Genomic DNA, 10327 nt, shown 5'->3' with positions numbered 1-10327 from the left:
CCAACAGGGTTGCACTCCTCCCATCAATTCCCTGGTGTAAGTCTTCAACCAGGGCAACCAAGGCTGTTTCTGTCCCATAATAAGATTGGAACCCTGACTGGAATTATATGCTGTATACACACCCCTACATATCCTTTCTCTGTCTCATATGGCACGGGTAATCAACTTGCGGCCTATAACTTGCATTGGCTAGGGCTGGTGTTCAAATTTGAGAGGATAAGGCTATATGTCTATATGCTACCTCCACTATCAGAAGCTGGATGCCAGTTGCTGGGGAACATGGCCAGGAAAGTGCTGTTGCACCCACGTCCTGCTTGTGGGCTTCCCACTGGGGCATCTGGCTGGCCACTGTGCAAAACAGAATGCTGGCCTTTGGTATAATCTGGAAGGACACCTCTTATGTGACTGTAAGCTCCCTAGAGCAGGGACGTGCTTATTTGGCTTAAGTTACTCTCTGAAGGATCCTGCATGCTAATGGCACCTCGTTTCATTGGATCCCAAAGAATGCCTGGGATGGCGTACACAAAGCACACCATTTAGAGAGCTGCTTTCATTCCCTCTGCCACATAGCCATTACTCTGGGGTACTTACCCACTTCTTCCTACCCCAAACCTCCCATTCCATCATCTTTCCCACAAAAAGGGGAAGTATACCTTAAAAGTGGGAGGAGGCAGAAAGTAGATCTCCAGATGTTCTGGATGTCATGGCCAATTGGTCAGGGATTGTGGAACCTGAAGTCCAAAACATATTTTATTTCAATGTGTGGAGATCTACTTTCTGCCCACCCCCGCTCAAGAGTACCAGACATTAGGGATGAACAGGAGGGAAAAGACTGTCTCCCTTTGAGCCTTGCTTTGTCTGCTGTCCAGCCTCTTGTTGGTAACAGAAGGCTACAGCAGTCAGGGCCTTGCTTTGATCCAGTGTAGCAAAGCATTGTGTTTTTCTGGAGAAGTCGATCAATAGCTATTACTCTTAGCTGGGATTGCTAAATAGAATCTGCACATTTGGATGTGTTGAGGACCACAGGACAGGATCACTCCCTTTCAGGCCCCACCGGCGAGGTTTCCCTGAACCATCTGGGCTGTCCTCTGCTGGAAACAAGTTACTGGGCTAGAGGGACCCACTTTGATCCAATTCAGCAAATGATCATCATAATACATGAACCCAATTCTTATGTTAGGACACCAGGCACAAGAAGAGGAAACACAAAAACTGAAATATTTTGGTTTGTTTATTTATTTAACAAACACTATAATCTTGAGTCTTGAAGAATGTGTATTGAAGGGAAGAAAAATAATTTCTCTTTACAAAAAAAGAGACACACAAGAAAAACAAGCAGCAAAACACAGGGGTATAAGTAAAAATGTATGCACAGAATAGATAGCTGACCAGCCGAGGGGGCGGGGGGAGGGGGGGAGACAAAATGGGGGGCAAAACAAAGACTCAGTGGGCTTGGGTGGGGCAGGGAAAGCCGAAGAAGTTTAGCAGGCAATTAAATTAGAATACAAATATTGAGGGAGAAAAAGCGGGGCAGGGGAGTTCCCCAACACTACTGCTTGGCTGAAGAGAGAAGCTGCCATCTGTACAACATTCAGTCCAAACTCTAAATGCATGTGAGGGTGGTTGGTGTGTGTGTGTGTCTTTATAAAATGGCAAACATATTGCTTAACTTTGAGATGTTTGACTGCAAAATATTAAAGGGATAGGGAGAGAAAAAATGGCACAGGGGAAAGAACTAGGGTGGGTCAAGGAGCAACCATTTATTTTCTTCATCCATCTTCCTGATCTCAATGTCCAGAAAGGGGAGGGGGAGAAAAACACAGCTTTTGCCATCTGGTTTTCTGCTTGGTGCTGCATATCCAAGGGTCTCTGCAAGGGTCCCTTAACAGGTTGAGGCGGGGGGGGGGGGAGAAAGACAGAAAGAGGGAGGCAGGATAGAGAAGGAAAAGCCAAGCATGAAGACAGGGAAATTTTGCCCCAACCCTGGCTGAGCTTGCAAGTGCTTTTCTTTTCCTTGAAGTGGTCCAAAGTCTCTTGCTACAGCAGGTTATAGATTCAGCTTCACAAGTCCAGGAATTTTCAGAAGTTACACATTTGAATTTTCTAAAGTTCTCCAGCCCCCCGCCCACGCCATGTACAGCACTCAGAGAAGAACTGCCAGTTTGGGTTTTTCCTTTTTAATTGAGGGCATTATATTCTCTGCAGCGTCATGGTTGAAGGAGGAGGGAGATATCCAAGAATACACAATGTTCTGTGTCTCCTGCTGCAGCTGGACTGGAGGTGGAGGAGGACGGGACACAACAGCAGAAAGCAAGAGACAGAGGGAGAAAGAAAAGGTGGGAATAAGGGGAAAGGAAGAAAAAAAGAAGGATCAGAACACACCAGAATCCTTGTCCAATTCAGGTTTGGGAAGGGCACAACAGAAGCCCATTAGCCACAGTCCACACCCTATTTGCCTGGCCACAGGATAGACTGAACCCCCCCTTCCCCTCATTTCTCATTCGACATTCTCAGTGGGCTGCTGTAGGTTTGCTCGGCAGCATCTTTTGCAAGGGGGGAGGGCGGTTAGGGGAGCGAGCTTCACCTCCCTCACCATTGAGAAAAGTCCGGAGCAGACGTAGGGGCGAATCATCTGTGCCCAGGCAGACAAGGGGGTCATATTTTAAAAGGGTCCACAAATACACAAGTGCATGCACTATGGGACAGAGAAGTATCAAAGCAGCTCAGAGTCCAGAAGCAATTTAACACAAGACAGTCACTTGCATGCTGCCCCCACCCCACACTGTTTCCGTGACTGACACCTGAATTCGTTATTTTTAAAACTGAGGTAGTTGGCTAGAAACCAGGGGAAAAAAAGAGTTCCTCCACCTGGCATTTTTTTGTTCTGGAAGGCCCATCAGTCCCCCTCCCCGCTGCCACCACCGTCCCCCCGCCCCCCACACACTAAAAAGCCCTTCTGTTCCCTGACACGCCCGGCTCAAGATGAAACTTTTGGTGGAAGCGGGGAAACATGCAGCCTTTTCCATCTTCCAAAACACACCAAGTTATTGCACTTCCAAAACATGATAGACTTGTGATTGAGCCCTTCCCGCATTTCCAACCCCACCCCAATTTCTGCCCTCACTCCCTTCCAACCCCCCAACCCCCAATGGCTTCTGTTCAACTTTTTAAAAAAGGAGGAGGAAAATCACTATGCTAAAATTCTACATTATTTTCAGAATAGGCTAAAAAGAGTTCCCATCTTTTCTTTACATGAGGCTCTCTCAGAGCTGGAAACAAACCAAGCATTTCTAAGTCATCTTGGCTCCCTTATATTCTGTCTTTGGCTCTTCCTGTCCCCCCCACCCCGCAATGACCTTACGTGCCTATGGAATGGGGCAGGGGGACACACACCCAGACACACTGGGAATCTTGCTGCGTTCTACAAACTTCTCAGCCCAACCAGTGAGGAAAGCAAACACCCCCTCAAAATGTCCAGCAAGGTGTTTTGCAAGAGAGAGAGAGCGCGCGCGTGAGCGCAGAATGGTAGTTGAACAAGGCAAAAAAAATGAAAAGACGCACGCAACTTTGGAGACCCGTGAAAGTTCAGGCAAGCCAGTGGTGTCTGGACAAGCTCCAACCAGCCAGCATTGAGTTATCCAAAAAGCAACTGTCATGAAAGACAGGGAGGGAAGAAGGGGGAGTGGAGAAGGGAAACTGAGTCAGTAGCAAATTCCCAGCAGGCTGCATGCGGGAGAAGAAACCCCCTCCCCTCACTTCCCAAAGGCAATTCAAGCTGAGCCGGAAGCTGAGAGTGCCAGACATTGGTTTGCTAATTGGGTTTCTTCCAGCCACGTCGAGGTGCCACCCCATCCCCCCCACGGGTCTTTTCCCTAACTTGGAGCTGGGAAGTCAAAGGGAAGCTATCGGGGCAAGACTGAAGGGTGTAGGGAGTGGGGTGAGGAGAAAAAGCCCCTCTTCCCATATCTGAGTAAGCACCAAGGTATTCAAGCTTTTCCACTTGGAGGTTCCGGAGCACCCCCTAAAGTCAGCAGGCAGAAGCCAAGCCGTTCTTGTATAAGCGGAGCACTTTCCTTTTGGGTCCGCCCTCCTCCTCCTCCTCCTCTTCTTCAGAGGATGAGCTGTCCAGTGTTAAATCTACCACGTCGGCGGGGACTTTGCTGTTCTCCACACTGGGGGCAGGGGGTGGCGCCCCATTGACATCTGAAGTGCCCCCTGGAAAGGCAGAGGAGCAGTGGGTGGGAGAGAGAACAGGGAAAGAGTGAAAAGACAGAGGAGAATACAAGGTTTAAGGGCAGGTTTAAAAAATAAAAGATCATCTCTTCCATGTCAATGTTCTCAAACGGGTCTGTTCCCAACACTCCCCTTTCCATGCCAATCTGGTCTCAAACTGTAGGCTTAGGTGCAGCCCGTGCCAGTTTTGATTTCCTAAGGGCACAACCCTACAGATATATGGGTAGACAGATAAAAGTCCTACAACTCCCAGCATTCCCCAGCCAGCCATGTTGGTTGGGGAATACTGGGAGTTGTAGGCCTTTTTTTTTTCTGTCTAAACACACATAAAATTGTGCCCTTCATTAATACGGGATAGCCTAGGCATGGTGACCCATGAACTGGTAACCTCATGGTTAGACTGCAATGCGCTTCTATGTGGGGCTGCCCTCATGCCTGGTTCAGAAGCTGCAGCTAGTGCAGAATTCAGCAGCCAGGGCACTCACTGGGACATCCAGCTATGCTCAGATAACACCTGTGTTAAAAGAACTGCACTGGCTGCCTGTTAGCTACCAAGCCACGTTCAAGGTTATGTTATTGTCATACGAAGCCCTAAACAACTTGGGACTGGGATACCTAGCAGACCGCCTTCCCCTTATACATACCCAGGTGACCTTTAAGATCATCAGAGGCAGCCTTGCTGGTCATTCCGAAACTAACAGAATGTCACCACGCAATATCCTGACAGCAAGGCTTTCTCGGTAGCAGTGCCCGCCCTTTGGAAGACCCTCCCTCATGCAGTTCAGGAGGCAGAAAATGTGGCATATTTCAAACGCCTCCAGCAAACACACCGGTTCACCCAGGCTTCCCCTGGGCTGTAATGAAATTAATCATGTTGCTCCATCTTACTGCTCCTTTTATTGCTTATACTGGAAGTGGAATTGTTTTTAAGGTTGTTTTTAATATTGTATTTTAAATGTGATTGCAATATTTGTATGTGGACTGCTTGGGGATTTTATTATATTCAGAGATATATAAATAGCACAAATAAATACGTAAGTGCTCCATAATATATTATTATTGATGTTGACGACAATGAAGATAATGAAAAAAGGATGCTTATTTGCCTTTTGAAAACATTGCTCACAAGTCCAGGCAACTAGCAAGAGGACTAGTGGCTTGTAGACCCCTTTTCAGTAAGATGTTGAAATGCATTCTGACTACAATTCCCACCATCCCCAGGACTCTTGGAAGAGTCTGCGAGCAACATGAGAGGGGCTGCAGCTTTGGGGTTGAGCATGTGCCAGGCAGCTGGTGAGCTGCCTGCCCTGTTGAGATTTCCCACAACAGCCCTGTGGAAGCACTGCTTTTGCCCCAGAGCGATGCTGCGTCAGGGGCATTGTGGGAAATCAAAAGCGCAGACAGCTCCCAAATCTGGCACCTCCTGAAGAACTGAATTGCCAAGCCAGACCCTCTAATCCCAGACACCGCACCACCACCCCGACTGAGGAAGCTGAGCCATGCTCTTTCCACCCCCTCCCCAGCACAAGCAGCAACAGAGGATCAGCCAGTCTTCCCCCACATCCACTGGGCAGCTTGCTCTTGCAAGTGGGCTGAGATGCTGCAGGCAGAAGGCACGAGGGAAGGTCTGAACAGTGTCGCAACGGGAGGGGTTCAGCCAAACCCTTTGTGGCTGCTCACACACTGGGCAAGAGGGGGTCAGAAAGCTCTTGATCTGCCTCGACTCACCTGGGAGCAAGTCAGTGAGCAGAGTCCAACATCATGGGCCCTTTGGCAGCACTCCCATCCATCTTTATGGGAGGGGCCATGGCTCAATTTGACAGAGCACCTGCTTGGCATGCAGAAGGTCCTGGGTTCGATCCCCAGCATCTCCAGGTAGGGCTAGGAAACAGTCCTGCCTGAAACCCTGAAGAGCCACTGCTGCCAGTCAGGGTCAACAATACTGGGCTAGATGGACTCAGTAGAAGGCAGCTATCTGGGCCTTTTTTGAAAGTCAGTGGCCAGCCAGCATTCTATTCAGACCCACCTGTGGTGGATCCACCCACAACTAGTATTGGACACTGAGGGCTGTAGCTTCTCTCTTTCTCGGCTTTGATTGGGCACCAGGAGCCGTCCACCAAGTATTCGATCTCGTCGGCATCCTCACATTCCATCAAGATCTTTGACAGGAGCCTAGACACACAGAGAGAGCGCGCGCATGAGAGAGAGAGAGAGAGAGCACAACAGCATAGGTGCCCATTCAAACTCCGAAACCAAGACACACAGCAGCTCTTTGCCTTCACGGGGAACTGCTTCCACCATGGAGGGTTTCAGGAAACGACCCCTAAGCAGGCATCTTGGGGCACTGGCCAGGGCCCACCGGGGGCCAACGCCTTGCTCACCTTCCCCGCTCCAGTACATGCTGCCTCTTGGGCAGCCTTGCTGGCAGATCCTGCTGCAGCCCCCCAGCCTCACCCTCACGAGCCAGAAGGCTTTCCTGGCTGCAGTGCCATGGGAAGCTGCCTATGAGACAACTATCAAGGACGCTTTATCAGTGACAAGCTCGATGCCTCTGGGAAACTCACAGGCAGGGTACAAAGGCAGCAATCCACCTTAAAATCTAGCCATCCTGGCCTTGGCTTGACTTGCCCCTGAGTTTGCCTGATCCCCTTTTAAAGCCAGGTAGGACAGCAGGCATCCACAGCCTTAAATAATGCATTGTGCAAAGTAACTTCTCTTGCCTGTCTTGAATACACTGTCCCACCAATCCCGTTGGGCGATCCCGATTCAAGTCGCTGGAGCATTCTAAGGCCTCCTGTGAGGCCTTGGCAAGGCATTCTGTGGATAAAACTGATCGGATCATGAGTGTTATTCCATGCGCCGTGGATACAGTTAGCGAGCAAGAGGTGGCCTGTGGCAACCCAGTTTTGTGGGATCGGTTCCAGCTTCTTCCTTCTGATGAAGTGGACAAGGTGCTGTCATCTGTAAGGCCGACCACCTGCTTACTTGACCTTGCCCATCTTGGCTCATTATGGGCTGCAGAGAGAGCCTGGGTGAGGGGATCAGGGCTGTGGTGAACGCCTCCCTTGAGGAGGGAGTGATGCCATCAGCCCTCAAGGAGGCAGTGATAAGACCGCTCTTAAAGACGCCCTCCTTGGATTCCCAAGTTCTGAACAACTTTCGCCCAGTCTCAAATCTGCTATTTTGGGACAAGATAATTCAGCGGGTGGTGGCAATGCAGTTGAAGGCACACTTGGAAGAAGCCAATTATCTAGACCCATTTCAGTCGGTCTTCAGGCCTGGGCATGGGACAGAAACGGCCTTGGTCGCCTTGGTGGTTGACATGAGGAGGGCTCTGGATAGGGGTGAATGCTCCTTCCTTGTTCTCCTTGACCCCTCAGCGGCTTTCGATACCGTTCACCACAGTATCCTCCTGGACAGCCTGGAAGAGCTGGGCATTGGAGACTGTATTACGGTGGTTCTGGTCCTTCCTCTCCGGCAGGTATCAGAGGGTAGCACTGGGAGAGGAAGCGTCGGACCTGTGGCTGCTCACGTGTGGGGTGCCACAGGGTTCCATCCTCTCCCCGATGCTATTCAACATCTATGTGAAGCCGCTGGGGGCTGTCATCAGGAGGTTTGGGGTGCGGTGTCAATATGTGGATGACATACAGTTCTACCTCTCATTCAAATCCTCACCAAGGTTGGCCATAGAATCACTGTCCAAGTGTCTGGAGACGGTGGGTGGCTGGATGGAGAGGAATGAGCGGAAGCTGAACCCTGACAAGACCAAGGTACTTTTGGTGGGAGACAAGGGGAGGCTGGGGGTGTGAGGCCCCAGGCCGGTAAGCAAGTTAATAGTAGTTTAGAGAGGCTTAGATATCCATAATGCTCTCTGCCTTGGTTGACTGTTAAGTGCAATTTCCTTGCAAGTGGGCTCCTTGGCTTGTAAGATGAGTCAAAGGTCATATGACCGCCTCAGCACATTCCATGCTAACGAGCTCAGGTACTGTTTATCTTTTCAGGGCCTAGGACGAGCCTGGGAAGTGGAGCGCTGTTTGTCTTAAAGCTACAGGTGATTGTGCTGGGAACCAAGCACTGTTAGGCTATGCTGGGAAAGTTGCAGATGAACGCTAATTAACTCTTGCTACTGTCATGCTGCCTCACTGCTGACATGTATGGTATAAGGCCCATCTTGCACCACAGCTCTGGGTTCAGAGAAGCTGTCTGATCCAACCATTGGGTACGCCTGTGCGCTGCAAGTACTCAATAAAGGCTCCTTGTAAGCAAACCTGGATCTGGCTTATCACTTTCTCGTCCCCTCCAAACCTTAGCAGCCCACAGTCGGGGCAATACAGGGGGAGGTCAACCTGGTGTTGAATGGGGTACGGCTACCCTTGAAAGGTAGCCTTCATGGATCCCCTTCATGGATCACTGCCTTGTTGTGGCGAAGGGGCTTGCGTAACTCAGTGAAGCCATAAGCTATGCCATGCAGGGCCACCCAAGACGGACAGGTCATGGCAGAGAGTTCTGACACAATGTGGTCCACTGGAGAAGGAAATGGCAACCCACTCCAGTATTCTTGCCAAGAAAACCCCATGGAACGTATAACAAGGCTAAAAGAGATGACGCCGGAAGATGAGCCCCTCAGGTCGGAAGGTGTCCAATATGCTACTGGGGAAGAGCAGAGGGTATTTCCAAGTAGCGCCAGAAAGAGTGAAGCGGCTGGGCCAAACCCGAAAGGACACTCAGCTGTGGATGTGTCTGGTGGTGAAAAGAAAGTCCGATGCTGTAAAGAACAATATTGTTTAGGAACCTGGAATGTCAGATCAATGAATCAAGGTAAGCTGGAGGTGGTCAAACATGAGATGGCAAGATTGAACATCGACATCTTGGGAATCAGCAAACTCAAATGGACAGGCATGGGCAAATTTAATTCAGGTGACCATCATATCTACTATTGTGGGCAAGAATCCCTTAGAAGAAATGGAGTAGCACTCATAGTCAACAAAAGGGTGGGAAAAGCAGTACTGGGGTACAATCTTAAAAATGATAGAATGATCTCAGTACGAATCCAAGGCAAACCATTCAACATCACAGTAATTCAAGTCTATGCCCCAACCACTGAGGCCGAAGAAGCTGAGGCTGATCGGTTCTATGAAGACCTACAACACCTTGTAGAACTAACACCAAAAAAAGATGTCCTATTCATCATAGGGGATTGGAATGCTAAAGTAGGAAGTCAAGAAATCACCGGGATAACAGGCAGGCATGGCCTTGGTGTACAAAATGAAGCAGGACAAAAGCTAATAGAGTTTTGCCAAGAGAACACGCTGATCATAGCAAACACTCTTTTCCAACAGCACAAGAGGCGACTCTACACATGGACGTCACCAGATGGTCAATATCGAAATCAGATTGATTATGTCCTTTGCAGCCAAAGATGGAGAAGCTCTATACAGTCAGTCAAAACAAGACCTGGAGCTGACTGTGGCTCAGATCATGAGCTGCTTCTTGCAAAATTTCGGCTTAAATTGAAGAACGTCGGGAAAACCACTAAACCGTTCAGGTATGACCTAAATCATATCCCTGATGAATATACAGTGGAGGTGAGGAATAGATTTCAGGGATTAGACCTGATAGACAGAGTGCCTGAGGAACTATGGACGGAGGTCCGTAACATTGTTCAGGAGGCAGCAACTCAATCCATCCCAAAGAAAAAGAAATGCAAGAAAGCCAAGTGGCTGTCTGATGAGGCTTTACAAGTAGCTGAGGAAAGAAGGGAAGCGAAAAGCAAGGGAGAAAGGGGAAGACATATCCAACTGAATGCAGAGTTCCAGAGAATAGCAAGGAGAGACAAGACGGCCTTCTTAAATGAACAATGCAAAGAAATCGAGGAAAACAACAGAATGGGAAAGACTAGAGATCTCTTCAAGAAAATTGGAGATCTCAAGGGAACGTTTTGTGCAAAGACGGGCATGATAAAGGACAAAGAAGGCAGGGACCTCACAGAAGCAGATGAGATTAAGAAGAGGTGGCAAGAATACACAGAAGAACTATACAGGAAAGAGCTTAATGCCCCTGATAGCCATGATAGTGCGCTCACTGAACTTGAGCC

The 10327-nt window shown here is 49.2% G+C and overlaps 1 protein-coding gene across 5 annotated transcripts in view; it reads right to left on the bottom strand.

The window, feature by feature from the left end:
* Positions 1-3124: 3124 nt before the first annotated feature.
* Positions 3125-10327, bottom strand: part of LOC146334100 (E3 SUMO-protein ligase PIAS4-like) — a 74721-nt gene continuing 67518 nt past the window's right edge. For 4 of the 5 annotated variants that reach the window (XM_084825150.1, XM_084825152.1, XM_084825154.1 and 1 more), the window contains exons 10-11: positions 6260-6405; positions 3125-4215 (exon numbers count right to left, since the gene is read on the bottom strand). In XM_084825150.1, the coding sequence (XP_084681276.1) occupies positions 4028-4215; positions 6260-6405 (334 nt within the window). In that variant the 3' untranslated portion in view covers positions 3125-4027. The remainder of the gene's footprint in view (positions 4216-6259; positions 6406-10327) is intronic. The other variant, XM_084825156.1, reaches the window with a different exon arrangement.

Source organism: Heloderma suspectum, chromosome W, assembly GCF_057233095.1.
Source record: "Heloderma suspectum isolate Gila_16-S chromosome W, 16-S_ref, whole genome shotgun sequence".
NCBI lineage: Eukaryota > Metazoa > Chordata > Lepidosauria > Squamata > Helodermatidae > Heloderma > Heloderma suspectum.
Note: the sequence above shows the minus strand (reverse complement) of the source record. Positions and strands in the feature narration are given on the sequence as shown.